The sequence below is a fragment of the Lithobates pipiens genome, unplaced genomic scaffold (genome assembly GCF_037356315.1).
Source record: "Lithobates pipiens isolate NorthernLeopardFrog02 unplaced genomic scaffold, aLitPip1_a1.2 Scaffold_16, whole genome shotgun sequence".
Taxonomy (NCBI): domain Eukaryota; kingdom Metazoa; phylum Chordata; class Amphibia; order Anura; family Ranidae; genus Lithobates; species Lithobates pipiens.
This window is the reverse complement of record NW_027507748.1, coordinates 385,986,284-386,006,354: the sequence shown is the minus strand read 5'-3', so window position 1 is coordinate 386,006,354 and position 20,071 is coordinate 385,986,284. Positions and strand designations below refer to the sequence as shown.

Here is a 20,071-nt window from a genome sequence, read left to right as displayed (position 1 = left end):
CCACTGTAGCTCCTACTTCCGGTTAACACCCGATCTCTTGTTGCTAAGGGAGATGGCACTTTTCTAGCTGTATTTTGCTGACTCTCCCAAATGCAGCGACTTTGCGCTCCTTGAAGCGTTGTTGCTTTCAACTTGCCATGATCCTCTGTCTGCAATACGTTTCTTGCATAGTCCGCATACTTGACATCACCACCGTTGCTACGGGCAACCACATACTTATTGAACTTCTGATCAGCATTTTGGGCACTCCTGGGACTCAAATCAGGCTCCCACATGGAGCTCTCCTGACTATTGTCAGCAACCTCAGACTCAGGTCTCTGGCTTACACAGTGCAGCCTGCACTCTCTGGCTATTTCAGTGCACACCTGCACTCTCTGGCTTCTCCCTTGCAATCCTGAACTCCTCAGGAGGGGGGAGCCCAGAACCATGGTCCTGACTTTACTATCAGGCCAACACACACCTGAACAAATCATTGTGCTGGTGCGTCTCAAATGCCAGACCCAGGACTCCCGCCCGGATGTCTAAGAAATCCCCGGGCTCCAGGTCCCAAAGTGGACTTTAGTAAATAACGAGTAAACTGAAAAGTCAGTTTCCTCTTCACGTTACAAGCTCCCTGGAGCCCCTCAACCCATCTGGTTGAGAAATCTAGGTACATGCACCGGTGGGGTACCACACTACCACAATATATAATATAGAGAGAGAGAGATATCTCTGTATATAGATAGCTCTCATGATTGTCTGACAATCATTCAAGGGTATTCACTATATTGCAGGGATAGAGAGGGTAAAAAATGGGGAGGGCTATGCCTGTATATCAAAAATAATGTACACGTGGATGTGAGAGATGGCATCACAAAGGGAGCAAGGGAGGTGGTGAAATCCTTATGGGTAGAGCTACAAAGGGAGGAAATTAAGGGGAAAGTAATACTGGGAGTATGCTATAGGCCCCCTAAACAGAGGGAGGACCTCCTATCACAATTTGGATTAGCGGCAAGAATGGGAAGTGTCATAATAATGGGGGATTTTAATTATCCAGACATAGACTGGGTGGAAGGAACCATGCATTTATCTTAGGTTTGCCAGTTCCTAAATGTCTTGCAGGACAATTTCATGGTTCAGATGGTAAATGCACCAACTAGAAACGAAGTGTTACTAGACTTACTAATTACCAACAATACAGACCTGATCACGAATGCGAAAATACGGGGCAATTTAGGAAACAACGATCACAGGTCAATTAGTTTTAGTTTAAATCACACAAATAGGAAACATAAGGGGAATACAAAGACACTGAATTTCCAAAGAGCCAACTTCCCTAAACTATGATCGTTGCTACAGGATAATAATTGGGATAAAACCTTAGGAATAAAGAAGGAAAAATGGGTATGCTTTAAGAGCATATTAAATAAGAGCGTTAGCCAATGCATCCCAATGGGAAATTAATTTAAGAGCGCTAATAAAAGTCCTGTGTGGCCTATCTCCAATGTAAAAATGCACATAAAAGCAAAGGAGAAGGCCTTCAAAAAATAAAATGCTGAGGGATCATCATCAGCATTCCAGCTTTACAAAGACTGCAACAAGAAATGTAAGGGTGCAGTCAGGGCGGCTAAGATAGAACGCAAAAGGCACATAGCGGAGGAGAGTAAAAAAAATCCATAAATAGTAAGAAAGGGAGGTCAGATCATATTGGTCCCATAAAGCTTAACCACTTCCCACCCGACCACTGCATATAAACGGCCGGGTGGGAGCTCTCTACTTCTGACCGGATGCGCGCGTGTCCCCCTCACACGCCTCATCTCGGATCGGCAGGAGGGCAATGTAATTTGCCCCCCTGATCCGCACGATGGCTGTGTCTAATCACAGCCATCGTAAGGTAAACAAAGGGGGATGGGTGGCAGATAACAAGTGAGCAATCCTGATCTGCCTGTGCCCCCCAGAGACTGCAGAGCAGTATACGACAGGAGGGCCATGTGATTGGCCCTCATGATCACATGATGACTGTGTCCAATCACAGTCGTCATGTAATGTAAATAGAGAGCAGTTGTAACTGCTCTCATCTCTTCCTCTCCTCACACAGAGCCTGTCAGTGAGGAGAGGAAGAGAGATCTGTGCTGCAGCCGGGAAGATCAGTGAGTTTATAGCTGTTTGTCCGCTGTTTACCCACTGATCACCCAGCTAGTGTCCCCCAAAACACACAGTGTCCCCAAAACACAGTGTCCCAAAAACACCTGTCATATAAAACAGCGGGCACATCTGTCCACCAACAAAGGGCACATCAGCCCGCCAACAGCCGGCACATCAGCCCGCCAACAGCCAGCACATAAGCCCATCAACAGCGGGCACATCAGCCGCCCACCATCTGACACATCAGCCCCCTGCCATCATCAGGCACGTCTGCCTGCCATCACCAGGCGCATCTGAGCGCCATCACCGGGCACGTCTGCCCCCCACCATCAGGCGCGTCTTCCCGCCACCATCAGGCATGTCTGCCCGCCACCATAAGGCACATCTGCCCGCCATCATAAGGCACATCTGACACCTTCGATCAGACACATTTGCCTCCCACATCTGACACATCTGTCGTCCACCATCTGGCACATCTGCCGTCCGCCTTCAGGCACATCTGCCGACCGCCATCAGGCACATCTGCCGCCTGCCATCTGACCAATCTGCCGCCCACCATCTGACATCTCCCGCCCGCCATCTGACGCCCGCCACCTGACATCTGCCCGTCAACATGACTAAAAGGTTGTACAGCGCAGAGGAGGCTTTCCAGATACTCCAGAGTATATCGGATGAGAGTAGCGGGGAACTCTCTCCGTCAGACTTGGATAGCGATTATGAGCCAGTGGAAAGCAGTGGCTCCGAGATGGAAACTGAGGAAGATAGAATCCTAACAAGGAGAAACAGGAGAAATGAGCATGCGCAGACATCCACCAGCAGTGCAGCACTCCAGGATGATATGCAGGCATCCACCAGCAGCACAGCGCTCCGGGATAGGCAAGCATCCACCAGCAGCTCTGCAACCTTCCTAGAAGATAGGCCAGATGCTAGCAACGGAGCATCCCATCAACGAGGCAGTGCCCATACTAGCCTTCCAGATGTTCTACTGTATCCAACATGGCTGCCCGATACATCAGTAGAACCTGTAATTCCCTTTCTTACATCCCAGCCAGTCCCTCAGATACAGACGGAAAATATAACCCCACTTTATTATTTTCATTTATTTTTTACCAATGATCTCCTAACCGACATTGTGGAGCAATGTAATCTATACGCCAGCCAACATATAGCCAACAATCCAAGTTCTTCCTATGCCCGTCCTTTTGTTTGAAACCCATCACCGTGGAAGAATTAAAAATTTTCCTTGGCCTAACCCGCAACATGGGGCTGACAAAAAAAAAATGAAGTCCATTCCTACTGGTCTACCCAACCTATCCACCACATGCCAGTCTATTCGTCAATGATGCCCAGAACCCGTTATGAGATGATCATGAGATTTTTACATTTCAATAACAATGCCCAATGCCTCCCTCGAAATCATCCCAGTTACAATAAATTATTCAAAATTCGGCCCCTAATCAATTTTTATTCCGGTTTCAAGCTGATTTTTACCCCTGATAGAAATATTTGTGTAGATGAATCCCTATTACACTTCACTGGACGACTTGGAATACAACAATACATCCCCAGTAAAAGAGCCAGACGTGGGGTAAAATTTTATAAGGCGTGTGACAGGGCCACGGGTTACACATATGACTTTATAATTTATGAGGGAAAATACAGACAGCTAAACCCCCCTGGATGCCCTACCTACATGGGAACAAGTGGCAGAATTGTCTGGCAGCTGATCCAACCATTGCTTGGGAAAGGTTACCACCTATATGTAGACCCTTTCACCCCCTTTTGCCAGTGTCACTAAGCCATCGTTTTTCTGATCGCTGCATTAGTGTCACTTGTGCCGCTAGGTAGCTAGTTATTTTTTAGGTTCACCACCAGGTTTTTATAGTGTTAGGTACCCCCATATACTACCTAATAAAGATTTTAACCCCCTGATTGCCCCTAGAGTTAACCCTTTCACCAGCGATCACCGTATAAGTGTCACTGGTGACGCTGGATAGCCAATTAGTTATTTAGGTTCCCCGTCAGGTTTTTATATAGCATCAGGGACCCCCATATACTACCTAATAAATGTTTTAACCCCCTGATTGCCCCTAGTTAACCCTTTCACCAGTGATCACCATAAAAGTGTTACAGGTGACTTTGGTTAGTTAGTTTGCTTCTTATAGAAGAGTCAGGCCTGATCCCTGCGATCGCTAACAGTTTTTTTTGGTAGCGTTTTATATTGAAATCCTGAAGGCAGTGCTTGGTTTTCGGGGTCCCGTATGCAGTTAGACTCCCAAAAAGTCCCCCACATGTGGTATCCCCGTACTCAGGAAAAGCAGCAGAATTTATTTTGGGTTGTAATTTCACGTATGCCCATAGCATGTGTGAGCAATATATAATTTAGTGACAACTTTGTGCAAAAAAAAAAAGTTTGTAATATCCCCGCAACTTGTGCCAAAATATAAAATATTCCATGGACTCAACATGCCTCTCAGTAAATAGCTTGGGGTGTCTACTTTCCAAAATGGGGTCATTTGGGGGGGTTTTGTGCTATTTTGGCATTTTATGGCCTTCGAAACTGTGATAGGTAGTGAGGAGTGAAATCATAAATTTGCACCCTTAGAAATCCTGAAGGCAGTGATTGGTTTTCGGGGTGCCATACACGGCTAGACTCCCAAAAAGTCCCACACATGTGGTATCCCTGTACTCAGGAGAAGCAGCAGAATATATTTTGGGGTGCAATTCCACATATAACTATGGCATGTGTGAGCAATATATCATTTAGTGACAACTTTGTGCAAAAAAAAAAGTTTGTAATATTCCCGCAACTTGTGGCAAAATATAAAATATTCCATGGACTCAACATGCCTCTCAGTAAATAGCTTGGGGTGTCTACTTTCCAAAATTGGGTCATTTGGGGTTGTTTTGTGCTATTTTGGCATTTTATGGCCTTCAAAACTGTGATAGATAGTGAGGTGTGAAATCATAAATTTGCACCCCCTATATCATTTAGTGACAACTTTTTTAAACTTTTTTTTTGTCATTATTCAATCATTTGGGACAAAAAAAAAATATTCAATGGGTTCAACATGCCCCTCAGCAATTTCCTTGGGGTGTCTACTTTCCAAAATGGGGTAATTTGGGGGGGGGGGTTTGTGCTGCCCTGCCATTTTAGCACCTCAAGAAATGAGATAGGCAGTCATAAATTAAAAGCTGTGTAAATTCCAGAAAATGTACTCTAGTTTGTAGACACTATAACTTTTGCGCAAACCAATAAATATACGCTTATTGACATTTTTTTTTACTAAAGACATGTGGCTGAATACATTTTGGCCTAAATGTATGACTAAAATTGAGTTTATTCGATTTTTCTTATAACAAAAAGTAGAAAATATCTTTTTTTTTCAAAATGTTCAGTCTTTTTCCTTTTATATCGTAAAAAATAAAAATCGCAGAGGCAATCAAATACCATCAAAAGAAAGCTCTATTTGTGGGAAGAAAAGGACGAAAATTGCGTTTGGGTACAACATTGCATGACCGCGCAGTTACCAGTTAAAGCAGTGCAGTGCGAAATTGTAAAAAGACCTCTGGTCCTTAGGCTGACAATTGGTCCGGGGCTAAAGTGGTTAAACTGCTTGGAGGGTTCTTTCCTGTAAGAGCTGTTAGGATGTGTAATTCTCTTCCACAAGCAGTGGTTTCAGCGGGGGGGAGCATCGATAATTAAAAAAAAAAAAATCTATTAGATAGGCACCTGAATGACCACAACATACAGGGCTGTAACTATGAAAAAGAAGCAAGGGATATAACATATGAAGTATAAATTGATAGAGTTTTATGTAATATTTGACTCTGTGTAGCGAACCTACTAGGCTACTTGGGCTATGAGGCTAAATTTAAATGACTGGAAAGATTGATCAGGTTAAGAAATGTGGTACATTGTAAATTGGAATATTGTCAAAACAAGAATAGAAGTAATAACTATGTAATAAAATTGAATTATTCTGAGAAGTAAATGGGGTGAAGAGAATCAAAGAGTGATTGAAAGAGATCCTGAAAAAAGGTAATGGGTCTGGGCATAATGTGAATAGATCAACCTATGTATTAAAATAAGCAGAAATAAAATAAGAAGGCATAGACTTCCTATAAAAAAAAAAAATCAGAACTAGGCTGCAGACCGAGCTATGAAGCCTGATGCTTAAAATGTGATAGTTCAACAATTTTGTGAAGTAATGCATACCAGTGCTAGAAGAGCATACATACTGTGCAAATGGAATGCAAACATTTTATATTGTAAGGGTCCAAATGTTGCTGAATAAAATATGTGTCAGCATATGTCAACAGTAAAAATCATACATTCTCTACTCTTTTCTCTTACGTGCTCAAACATGCACTGGTTAACCCCATACTCAAAAAACCCTCACTAGACCCCACTTGTTTGAATAACTTAAGACCTATCTCCCTGCTCCCGTTTGCCTCCAAGCTCATCGAACGCCTTGTCCATGACTGAATGAGTCGCTACCTCACGACAACAACCTTCTGGATCCCCTACAGTCTGGCTTCCGCCCACAACATTCTACTGAAACTGCCCTACTAAAACTCACCAATGACCTACTAACGGCTAAAACCAACGGGCACTACTCTATACTCATACTTTTAGACCTCTCTGCTGCCTTTGACACAGTTGGCCACCTGCTCCTCCTCAGCAAATTACACTCCCTTGGCCTCTGCTTTATCCTGGTTCTCCTCCTACCTATCTCAGTGCACTTTCAGTGTCACTTACAACTCCATCTCTTCCGCTCCCCTTCCTCTTTCTGTTGGGGTACCCCAAGGCTCTGTCCTTGGGCCTCTCCTATTCTCACTCTATACCTCTTCCCTGGGCCAGCTGATAACCTCCCATGGCTTCTAATACCACCTCTATGCCGACGACACCCAGATCTATCTCTCCACTCCTCAACTCACCCCGTCGATCTCCTCACGGATCTCAAACTTACTGAATGACATATCGATATGGATGTCACACCACTTCCTCAAACTCAATCTTTCTAAAACTGAGCTTGTTATATTTCTTCCTTCATCGTACCCCCCCCCCCCCCCCCCATGGCTTTACCATTAATATCAACAACACAACCATTGGTCCCTCCACACATGCCAGGGTCCTTGGTGTAATCGTGGACTCTGAGCTCTCCTTCAGCCCCCATATCCAATCACTGGCTAAATCCTGCCACCTCCGCAACATCTCCAGAATTTGACCCTTCCTGACTGACACCACAAAGCAACTTATTCACTCCTTGATTATTTCCCGCATTGACTACTGCAATCCTCTCCTTAATGGCCTACCCTTAAGAAGGCTATCCCCCCTTCAGTCTATTATGAATTCTACTGCTAGACTAATACACCTCACTAACCGATCCGTGACTGCTGCTCCTCTCTGCCAATCCCTTCACTGGCTCCCCCTACCCCACCGTGTAAAATTCAAAATGCTAACCATAACATACCAGGCCATTCACAACATCGCCCCCATCTACATCCAGGGCCATCTTTAAGGCAGGGCAAAAGGAGTAGCTGCCCTGGACCCTGTCATTGTTGTGGGGCCTAAAGCAGCTGCCTCATACTTGCCAACTATCCCAGTTTAAATTCCCTTGAAGTTTTAATCCTGTGCTGTGTCCCGATATCTCAGTGTGAAGTGCTGCTACTAATGCTGCCCAGCTCTGCCCTATTGTTGTGTACAGATGACTCACCTGCAGACCCTATGTTTACATGTAAATAACCGACATTCATATGTAAATAGCCTCAGCATTACTAAGTAAATAGCTGTGACAGGCGTCATTGATATATAAATAAAGGCAGCATTCATATGTGTATCATGCTCCCCTGCAGTGAGGAGTAGTGATGGACGAACTTCCGACGGGACGTTTCACGAATGCGGACCGCGAGCGCGGCCGATAGTTCGCAAAACGTACGTTCGCGGCGGGCCCCATTGACTTCAATGGGGGGCGAACTTTGCAAACCTACAGGTCAAATTTGCAGCCACAAAATAATTAATAGCTGTGCAAACATAGTCCCACCACATGGCCAATGACATAACACATGTATGAGGTGAATCTGGGATCGACAACTACAAGCATTCTTTTTTAATATGGGAAATTGTTGTGACAATTCAGGACTGTGGAGCGCATGAAGGCAATGGAGGAGAGGGAAGGTCAGGGTAGGCAAAGAAGAGGGTGCAGGAGATGATCACCAGCAGCGTGACATACAGCAATGACACCTGCACCGTGATAGAGTCATCTGAAACCAGCACCGTGATAGAGAGCACTGACATCAGCAGCGTGACATACAGCAATGACACCTGCACCGTGATAGAGTGATCTGACAACAGCACCGTGATAGAGAGCACTGACATCAGCAGCGTGACATAAAGCACTAACACCAGCACCGTGATATACAGCACTGACAGCAGCACCGTGATAGAGAGCACTGACATCAGCAGCGTGACATACAGCAATGACACCTGCACCGTGATAGAGTGATCTGACAACAGATCTTTGTGGAACAAGTAGGTTGTGTGTGACTGATTAGCAGACTGCAGCAGAAGGGCAGCAGTCAAGTATAATATTCTTTCTATATTTGGAAGAAAGAATATTATACGTGTACAAGCCTATTACCATACCACTGATACCAGTCCTGAAAAGAACCTTTGTGGACCTAATATAGTAACAGCTACTGATTAAACTGACCCTCACTGCCTCACACACAGCTTCCTGCCTGTCCCTATATAAACTGACAAAACAGAGGCTGCTGGAACAATAACTGGAATAGCACTTTTGTGGACCTGATAGTAACAGCTAATGACTAAACTGACTGTCCCTGCAGCACACACCGTCCTGTCCCTTTCTCTAAACTGACAAAAGACACTCAGGCTGCTGCAACAATCACTCACTAGCACAGCACTGGCTCAAACCTATATCCTGAACTACACCTAACACCTATACCAGTCCTGAAAAGAACTTTTGTGTACCAAATAGCTAGCGATTTGGGTCACTGCAATCTCTCCCTGCTCCACACAGCAACCTCTCCCTATAGTGACAGAAGAAAGAATGTAAAATGGCCGCCGGATCGGGTGTATTTATAAGTTAGGGGGAATGTCCAAGTGTCCATGTGCTGTAATGTCTCAATTGGCTGTCCTGTACCCTATGATGGATGTGTCATCATAGGTCAAAGTTCTTTTACACAGAAAACACGGAAGTCCGCCAGGTGAACGGCGGCAATAGTCCGCCGATCGGGCGGACCGCGAACAGCCGAAATTCGCCGCAAACCGTTCGCCCATCACTAGTGAGGAGATGATGTAACCTCTAGCAACTAACCAGTGAGCCGTAATGTGTGTTGTAACCTCTAGCAACCAGTCAGTAAGCAGTAATGATATGCTGTAACTTCTGGCAACCAATCGCAATTTCTGCCTGATCTGATAAAGTAAAATGTTTTTAAGTCTAGCTGCTATTTATTGTATGTCTCAGAGCAGGCGGAGAGTGAAATTGCATGGGGGGGCCCCAAGAAAATTTTTGCCCAGGGTCCAATCAATATTAAAGATGGCCCTGTCTACATCACCAACCTCATCTGCAGATATCGCCCAAATTGTCCCCTCCGCTCCCCCCAGGACCTCCTGCTCTCTAGCTCCCTTGTTACCTCCTCCCATGCTCACCTTCAAGACTTTTCCAGAGCCTCTCCCATCCTCTGGAACTCCCTGCCCCAGTATATCTGATCATCCCCTACCCTGTCCACCTTTAGGAGATCCCTGAAAACTCATTAATTCAGGGAAGCCTATCCCACACCCACCTAAGTGTCCCCGAACCACCCCCATCAAATCATTCTCTGCGGCTATTACCTTTTGTACCACCGCCTCCCTTTAGAATGTAAACTCTATGAGCAGGGCCCTCCCGTACCTTTTGTATTGAACTGTACTATAATTGTGTTGTCCCCCCTATACATTGTAAATCAATGCGTAAACTGTTGGCGCTATATAAATCGTGTATAATAATAATAATAATAATAAGTTCACCTTCTAATTGGTATTCAAAAAACATTGTACTGTTGTGAGACATTAGCTCAACAGGTAGAGGAATGTGAACAGCCTTTTGCCACGTACACACGATCGGCATTCCGGGCAGAAAAAGGCAGATGAGAGCTTTTCATCGGAAAATGCGACCGTGTGTATGCTCCATCGGAATTTAGCTGTACGAATTTCCGCCAGCAAAAATTGAGAGCATGTTCTCAATTTTCCATACGGAAAAACTTTCTATCGGAAATTTCGATCGTGTGTATGCAATTCCGACGTGCCAAAAATCACGCATGCTCAGATTCAACTACGAGACAGAAGCTATTGGCTACTGGCTATTGAACGTCCTTTCTCTAGTCCTGTCGTAGGTGTTGTACGTCACCGCGTTCTAAACGATCAGAATTTGGGGTGACCATGTGTAGGCAAGACAGCTTAAGCGGAATTCCATCGGAATTCCCTCGGGAAAACCATCAGAGCTTTTTCCGATGAGAATTCCGATCGTGTGTACCCGGCATATATCTGGAACTCTTCCTAAACCCCACCCCTCTGCTGCATTTCACCCCACTCACCAGGCTGATGATGCATAAAACAAATTGTCTTTTTCCACTCCTTTACCTCTATGTCTACACTCCCACTGGGTGGGGCAAAATGCATCAGGGGGACATAGCTTAAGAGGAGTTGCTGGCTGAGGATGTTCACACAGGAAAAATAGACCTCAGAATATTTACTGAAATATTTCTAACTCTGTGGCTCAGTGGGTGAGAGGGTGGACCAGTCAGCAGGCGAGTGGGAAGCTGGCCAATCAGCAGGCTGGCAGGCAGAGGAGCAGAGAGATGACATCTCTCACCGGACGACACCCGCCCTGCATCCCTGTGGTTCTGCCATTGCTATGCAGGCAACCACAGGCTGCAGAGAGATTACATCATCTCTCTGCTTCCTAACTTCACTCTGGGACACAGGAAGTGACAATCCCCACCTTAGCAGGAAAATGACAATTATAGCAAGCAAGCGACAATCTGCAACGTGTGTCAGGTGACGTGGCAAGTGACAATCTACAACTTTTGTGAGGTGATGTGGCAAGTGACAATCCGCATCATGTGGCAGGCGACATGGCAAGTGAAAATCTGCATCTGGTGACAGGCAACCTGGCAAGTACAAATGCGCAACTTGTGGCAGGTGACGTGGTAAGTGACAATCTGCATCTGGTGACAAGTGATGTGGCAAGTGACAATCCACCATGTGTGGCAGGTGATGCGGCAAGTAACAATTCGCAACTTGTGGCAGGTGATGTGGCAAGTGACAATCTGCAACTTGTGTCAGGTGATGTGGCAAGTGACAATCCGCAACTTGTGGCAGGTGACGTGGCAAGTGATGTGAAGAACAGCGGAGCTTATCTGAGTGCACTATATTAAAACGATTAATAATGAGTTTATTAAGATAAACATTTATATAAGAATTAACTCACAGAGTAAGGGTTAAAAAGGCTAGTCACTAGGGGAGGCTCGCTGTGTAGTCCAGATCCAGATAGCCGGCAGTGTGGGGTGCTGCTGCTGGCTTTCCATCTGCAGGAGTTTCCAAGGCTCCTAGTCAAGCTGACAGTTGTCTCCCTGTTGTCTGTGATGTCACTGGATGTGGGACACAGGGTCGGCAGGCGTGCTTTCGGAGCATGCATGCTCCTTCTTCAGGCTGTGATAGCATCATGATGGAACGAGGCAGTATTTATATGGTGACATGGAGGAGGGAGGAACTACATTACTCAGTGCTCTATGTGAGCTGCTATGGTGGTCAGAAGGTAACATTTTTAGTGCAGAGAAAAAGGCATAAGGGGATGCGTGGTGTATATGGATGTTAGGAATAAAAAATGGATTTTAGAATGAATATTCTATTTCAAAAGAGTAAGCAAGGTTATATGGAATGGTGGGAAAAAGATATTTAGTATAGAGGGGACTGGAACTACTTGAATGGTGGCTATAGGGTTGGCCCTCTAATGGTGGGTATTGGTACAGTGGGGATCGAAAGTTTGGGCACCCCAGGTAAAAATGTGTATTAATGTGCATAACGAAGCCAAGGAAAGATGGAAAAATCTCCAAATGGCATCAAATTACAGATTAGACATTCTTATAATATGTCAAAAAATGTTAGATTTTATTTCCATCATTTACACTTTCAAAATTACAGAAAACAAAAAAATGGCGTCTGCAAAAGTTTGGGCACCCTGCAGAGTTACTATCTTGTACTGCCCCCTTTGGCAAGTATCACAGCTTGTAAACGCTTTTTGTAGCTAGCCAAGGGTCTTTCAATTCTTGTTTGAGGTATCTTTGCCCATTCTTCCTTACAAAAGTGTTCCAGTTCTTTGAGATTTCTGGGCTGTCTGTCACGCACTGCTCTTTTAAGGTCTATCCATAGAGTTTCAATAATGTTGAGGTCAGGAGATTGTGAAAGCCATGGAAAAACCTTCAGTTTACGCCTCTGGATGTAATCCCCTGTGGATTTTGAGGTGTGTTTTGGATCATTATCCATTTGTAGAAGCCATCCTCTCTTTAACTTTAGCTTTTTCACAGATGGCATCAAGTTACCATCCAAAATTTGCTGAAATTTTATTGAATCCATTTTTCCTTCTACTCGTGAAATGTTCCCTGTGCCACTGGCTTCAATACAACCCCAAAGCATAATTGATCCACCCCCATGCTTAACAGTTGGACAGAGGTTCTTTTCATTAAATTCTGTGCCCTTTCTTCTCCAAGCGTACCTTTGCTCATTCCGGCCAAAAAGTTCTATTTTAACCTCATCGGTCCACAGAACTTGTTTCCAAAATGCCTCAGGCTTGTCTATATGTTAATTTGCAAACGCTGATTTTTGTGGTGAGGATGTAGAAGAGGTTTTCTTCTGATGACTCTTCCATGAAGACCATATTTGTACAAGTATCTCTTTATAGTGGAATAGTGTACCACAACTCCAGTGTCTGCCATATCTTTCTGGAGGGATCGTGCAGTCAAACGTGGGTTTTGAATTGCTTTTCTCACAATCATGCAAGCTGTTCTGTTCTAATATTTTTCTTGGTCTTCCAGATCTTGCTTTAACTTCCACTGTTCCTGATGACTGGCATTTCTTAATTACATTCCGAACAGAGGATATTGACATCTGAAAATGCTTTGCTATCTTCTTATAGCCTTCTCCAGCTTTGTGATCGTCAACTATTTTCAGTTTCAGTTTTCTAGACAACTGCTTAGAAGAACCCATGGTGCTGATTGTTGGGGCAAGGTCAGATGAGTCTGGCCATTTAAAACCTTTGAGATTGACATCACCTGGTCTCCCCAGATGATGATTTAGAACAATCCATGACACTGGCAGGTCTCAGCTTTGCAAAGGGGGCAGTGCATGCTATAAATTCTGCAGGGTGCCCAAACTTTTGCAGATGCCATTTGTTTGTTTTCTGTAATTTTGAAAGTGTAAATGATGGAAATAAAATCTAACTTTTTTGACATATTATAAGAATGTCTAATCTGTAATTTGATGCTATTTGGAGATTTTTCCATCTTTCCTTGGCTTCGTTATGCACATTAATACACATTTTTACCTGGGGTGCCCAAACTTTCGATCCCCACTGTAATACATGAGCCAAAAATGGGATAAGTGCAGTACAAATTGATTAGGGCCGTGCAGATTCAGAGGATGATCATAAAGGCTCTATTGAAAGTGGGAATTGCTGGAAAAGGCTGAGTGGCACAATCCGACCCAGTTTGCACAGCAATTCTTTCAAGATCTACTCCAGCTGCTACAGTTCTCCCCTACCTATGTGGTGGAAAGGGCACATTGGGTACCCACAGATGAACGACCTCCTGGAATTCCACTGAGAACGCTCCTGGTGCGGTTCTTGAATTTTAGGGACCGAGACCAGATCCTGATGGAAACAGGCAAAAGGGATGAGTTGCATTATGTAAATGCCAAAATAATGCTTTGTTCTTCCTATGAGAGCCTACGTCTCCTGGTGTACAGGGGTAGGGCTGGCCTTGTGGTTCACCCAGCGGTCAGTTTGCGGAAAATTTTGCGTGTTCGCGATTCGCCAAACCAGCGGACTTCTGGCGCTGTTCGCGTGGCGGACATATGCCTTTACATTGTGAAAGAACTTTGACCCATGATGACACATCCATCATGGGGTACAGGACAGCCAATTGAGACATTTCAGCACATGGACAATTGGACATCCCCCCTACCTTATAAATAGACCTGATCTGGCGGCCATTTTACATTCTGTCTTTTGTCAATGTAGGGAGAGGTTGCTGTGTGGAGCAGGGACAGACTGTAGTGACACAAATCACTAGCTATTAGGTCCACAAAAGTCCTTTTAAGGACTGGTATAGGTGTACAGTATATAGGGTTCTGGTCCACTGCTGCTGACTGCTGTGCTGCTGATTGCTGAGTGCACTGCTGACCGATTCTGCAGCTGTCTTTTGTCAGTGTAGGGACAGGATGCTGTGTGGAGAATGGACAGTCAGTTGAATCACTATCTATTACTATTAGGTCCACAAAGGTCCTTTTAAGGACTGGTATAGGTGTACAGTATATAGGGTTGTACATGTATAATATACTTTCTTTCAAATATAGAAAGCCTATTATACTTGACTGCTGAGCTGAGTGCTGACCGATTCTGCAGCTATCTTTTATCAGTGTAGGGACTGAGGGACAGTCTGCAAATCACTAGCTACTAGGTCCACAAAGGTCTTTTTAAGGACTGGTATAGGTGTACTATTTGGTGTGCAGTATATAGGGGTGTAATACACAAATAAAATACTTGCACACATAGAAAGCATAGTATAGTGCATTTCCACTGTGCAGCATTGTGACTGCTGAGCGGTTCTGCAGCGATACTACAAAGAATGACAAACGCAATTAAAAAAAAAGTATTATAACTGGTGTGATAGACCAGTGGCCCCCAAAAACAACAGATTGAAGTGGGGTGTTATATTCCTTCTTCCACATACATACTGCACTTCTCTAGAGACTTTTTTCACAGGGTCATTTAAAAAATTACAGGCAGAGGAAGAGGCAGGCCCTTCCGCAGGGGTGGTAGGGGTAGGGCAGGAGCAACAGACTTGAGCCAAAGTGACAAATTGCAGAAGGTGCGTGCGATTACGTCAAAGGACGCACCAGACTTGGTTGAGTGGCTCACTCAGCCGTACTCTTCTGCACCCTCCTCATCCTCTCGATCTGCACCCTCTTCATTCTCTGCTGTGTGCACCCCCAAAGACACTACCACCAACAGTGCTCTCTATCACGGTGCTGGTGTCAGTGCTCTCTATCATGGTGCTGGTGTGGTGTCAGTGCTCTCTATTTCATGCTGGTGTCAGTGCTCTCTATCTCGGTGCTGGTGTCAGTGCTCTCTATCTCGGTGCGGGTGTCAGTGCTCTCTATGGTGGTGCTGGTGTCAGTGCTCTCTATCACGGTGCTGGTGTGGTGTCAGTGCTCTCTATCTCATTGCTGGTGTCAGTGCTCTCTATCTCGGTGCTGGTGTCAGTGCTCTCTATCTCATTGCTGGTGTCAGTGCTCTCTATCATGGTGCTGGTGTCAGTGCTCTCTATCACGGTGTTGGTGTCAGTGCTCTCTATCTCGGTGCTGGTGTCAGTGCTCTCTATTTCAGTGCTGGTGTCAGTGCTCTCTATCACGGTGCTGGTGTCAGTGCTCAGTCTCTATCACGGTGCTGGTTTCAGACTGTGAGGTAGATAGCAGTAGAGAAGCCAATCAGCAGGCAGTGCCAGTACCATGGCTGAGGATCAGCATTGGACTGGCACCTCCGGACCACTGCAGTGGAGCCCTGCATAGGTGGGCGTAAGAGCTGAGCAGAGGGAGGGGCTCAAGCACAGGTTGGCACACTGGGACACTGGCACAGGACTGTGCTGCCCTGACTGTGGCACTGATCATCTCCTGCACTCCCTTCATAGCCGGCCCTGACCTTGCCTCTCCTCCATGGCCTTCATGCGCTCCTGAATTGTCAAAATTTCACAGATAAAAAAAGAATGCTTGTCGTTGTCGATCCCAGATTCACTTAATACTTTTGTTATGTCAGTGTCCATCTGGTGGGACTATGTGTGCACAGCTAGTAAGTATTTTGTGGCTGAAAATATGACCTGTAGGTTTTTAAGGTTTGCCTGCCATTAAAGTCAATGGGGTCTGTGGAACTTTGTGGTTCGTACTTTAGGCAGTGTTCACGATTCGAAACGTCCCGTTGAAAGTTCATCCATCACTATACAGGGGCTCTGGGGCACAGTTTCCACTGATGGGCACGATTCGAGCCACTGTTAAGGGTTGGGACTGTGTTCAGAAACTACTAGCGCCTGCCCCTACTGCCATGTCGCCAGCTTCGCCGCTCTGGAGGAATCCACGTTTTCCCTATTTGCTTAATATACCTTATCAAATTTTGTGGGTGACCAAAGGGATTAAAACATTAGGTGATGTCACCAGAGGGGGCGAGCTTCTGCAGTTCTCAGATTTGAGCTTCCAAATAATTATTTCTTTCGCTACCTCCAATTGCAACACGATTTTGTGTCCGAATTTTGCTCCACTAAGCTTGAACTCAAATCATCAATTTTGGATATTATATTCTGTTGGATGACTCCTTGAAAAAAACATTATCTGAACTTTATAAAAAGCTGTTTGGTGGCTAAGTGTAGGGCACAGTGGGAGGAAGAAGTTTTGTTTTGGGAGGGGAAGAGTGGGACAATGTATGGAGCATTCCCTTAGTGTCTGCTAGAGATTGCTTGATTCAATTTAGATTCCTGGACAGAATATATTGCACCCCAGCACGGTTATCTAAAATCTACCTGGGAACATTGTCTGAGTGTTGCCGTTGCTCGCATTCCCGGCCAATTTTAGTCACATTTTCTGGCATTGCCAGATATTTAAGGAGTTCTGGTCTGCTGTTGGGCGCTGCATAACAGAGATTACATCTGTGCCTGTGCCCTTGACAGTGACAACGTGCCCACTTGGCTTGGTGGAGGGCTTGGCACCTACTAGTGCCCACGTACTTTGCTTAGCTTACTGTTGTTTTATGCGTGCAAGGCACTGATCCTCTATTTGACAAAGTTTGGAAGATTTGGTTGTGATCATTCTTTAGCTTAACCAATATATGGTTGAAGCTGCTGCAGAGAAGGTTGTCTGAGGGGTGCTGCATACGGGGGAATATGACTCTGTAATTCTGTGACATCATTGGGTTTTCTGGAGACTGACTGCTGCCTTGATAACTCTCTCTGAAACTGATTGAAGACGCTATTATTATTATTATTATTATTATTATTATTGCAATGTAAACTATGCACTCGTTATATCATGGTGTGTATTTAACATAATGTTGAGGATACCCGCCCCTCATGTTGTGGCATTATTTTTATTTTATTTATTTTTCAGTTTTTTCTCCTTTTCCCACCCTTTGTGGCGTGGTTATGTCTCACCTTTTGTTGTTTTTATTGTGCAAAATATTAATTAAAAAAAATTACAAAAAAAGAAAATGTTTTATGCTGGCTAATAGATTTTACTATCTGGTTATTTGTGCAAGGCAATTATCATAGCATTGGGTGCTAATAGCTGTATATTTTTCAAATGTATGTTTTGTCTTTAAGGTCTATGGATTGGAATATTATGTCCGTTGTTGCTGCAAACTTGCATCTATATTCCCTATATCTTTTGTATGAACTGGCACAAAGCCTGTGAAGAGGTAATGCATAAACTAAGTTAAATATATTAGCTAAAATCTAAAACTATTATTTACAGTTTTCACCTGTAGCATCAAAAGCTGCTTAAATCTCCCATTGTTGGACAACTTTAAAAAAATAAAGATATTGCAGAGTATTTGTCCTTAGATGTGGTGGCTGCATTCATTTTAAATATTTTTTTTTGGAAAAGCAGTGTTGTCACACACACATAAGGTAGCTGGGAAAGCTGATAAGATTGTTTCAAGATTTCAGTTCAGTACACAGGATGTTGCAAGAATGGGTATCTTTATTTACTGATAATCAGAGCTGGGACAATGGGTGAGGCAGAAGGGGTGCGTACCTTGGGTGCAATATTACTATGTAAAATATGGGGCACACTTCTTGAGGCTGTTCTGCTCTCCAGCTGTCTTGTTGACAGGAGTGACATTGGATGCCATAAGGAGCAAGGGTCTCGACAGTTGCTGGAGTCTGAATTCTGCTCTCTTCTTCCTCCAAAAGCTGCCTGTGGGCAAACAAAGTGATCACACACATCCATCTCAGTAGGAGTGCCATTCTTTCTGATACAGCTACTCTACCTCTTCTTTGTCTACACAGCCATAACACCCCCAACCCACTCCATTTCACTGGCACAGCATTTGAACCTGGCTGGATAATAAGACTGCTCTCATTCCAGATCAGACCAGTAGATAGCCAACTAAGTCAGCACTCACTCCCAGTGGCCGACTGTATGGGGTTAATGCAATAGTGAAGCTGTCTAGACTTTGAGTTGGACCGGCAGACATGATTAATGGAGCCAGACTGTCTAGAAATGTCCTTTTTTAGATAACTACACCCATAAAGACCCCCCAACCACACCCGAATCTTAGCTCCCCTTCCCCACACCCATTTCCTGACTCACTCAAGTCCACCAAATTTCCGAAAGAGCGGACCTGCCCACACACCGGACTTTTCCGGCGGACTAGGTGCTGCGGACATAGTCCGCCGGACTATGGCGGGAGTCCGCCGTACTTTTGAAAATGAGCGGACTTGCCCACACATGGAGAAAAGTCTGTTCATTTTGAACGCGGCTCCAGGTAGCCGGGACTAGCGAAGGAAGTCAATGTCGCCGCCTTTAGCAGCGATATTGACACGTCGCTGGTCCCATCACCTGGTATGGACCTCAAGGGGAAGCCCTACGCCGAAAAAACGGGGGGGGGGGGGGGCGCTCGCTCGTCCCCACCCCCTTTCCTGACTGGCCAGGTAGCATGCTCGGATAAGGGTCTGATATGGACCTGGGGGGGGACCCCCACACCGTTTTTTCGGTGTAGGGCTTCCCCTTTAAGTCCATACCAGGTGACGGGACCAGTGACGTGTCAATCTCATTGACTTTCGCTACCATTGACTTCCTTCACTAGTCCCGTCTACCTGGAGCCATGCTCAAAATGAATGGACTTTTCTCCGTGCGGGAAAGTCTGTTCATTTCAAAAGTACGGCGGACTAGCACACACCCGGCTGTATTGTCCACCGGACTGCGAGTCCGGCGGACAGTTCTTGAGTCAAAACTACTTTCTAAGTCCGCCGGACTTTTGGGTAAAAAAAGTCAGCCGGAGCCCACACATGGGCGGATTGTCCGGCGGACTCTGGTCCGCCGGACTTTTCCGCCGGATAGTTTGATCGTGTGTACGCGGCATAAAACTCACACTATTAATGCAGCAGCAATTTTTCCCTACCAGCAATGATACAGCAGCATTATGTCTTTTACTGACATCACCAATGCAGGGATATATTTTCCTTCCAGCCACACCGCTCACACAGGGACATTATTTCCTTCTAGTGACACCATTGACACAAGGACATTTTTTCCCTTCGGCTACACCGCTGATCCAAGGGCCATCACACCATTTCTTCCTTTTGCCACTGTTAGCCCCATATTTTCTGCAGGAAAGATAGTGCACCACATTAGGGCTGGTTCACACTAGTGCAGAGAGCTGCGTTTTTCTGTAGAAAATAAATATGCAGCTCTCCACAAGGAAACACAGAAAACAGTGTTTTAAGTGTGTCTCGTTCACACTTTTACACTGGGGCAGATTAGTAAAAAAATATCCAATTAAATTTTTCCACACTGCTCTGCAGCCATCTGTGTGACCCTGCATTTCTATAGCCAGCAGATCAGCTTCTGTGCATAGAAATTAATGAACTATTACTTTGTGACATTCCTATAAAAGTTTAG

At 45.0% G+C, this 20,071-nt stretch overlaps 1 protein-coding gene across 1 annotated transcript in view; it reads left to right on the top strand.

Annotated features, from left to right (window-relative positions):
• Positions 1-20,071, top strand: part of LOC143983034 (multidrug and toxin extrusion protein 2-like) — a 284,277-nt gene that overhangs the window by 244,093 nt on the left and 20,113 nt on the right. The window contains exon 15 of the mRNA XM_077482261.1: positions 17,770-17,864. Within this exon, the coding sequence (XP_077338387.1) occupies positions 17,770-17,864 (95 nt within the window). The remainder of the gene's footprint in view (positions 1-17,769; positions 17,865-20,071) is intronic.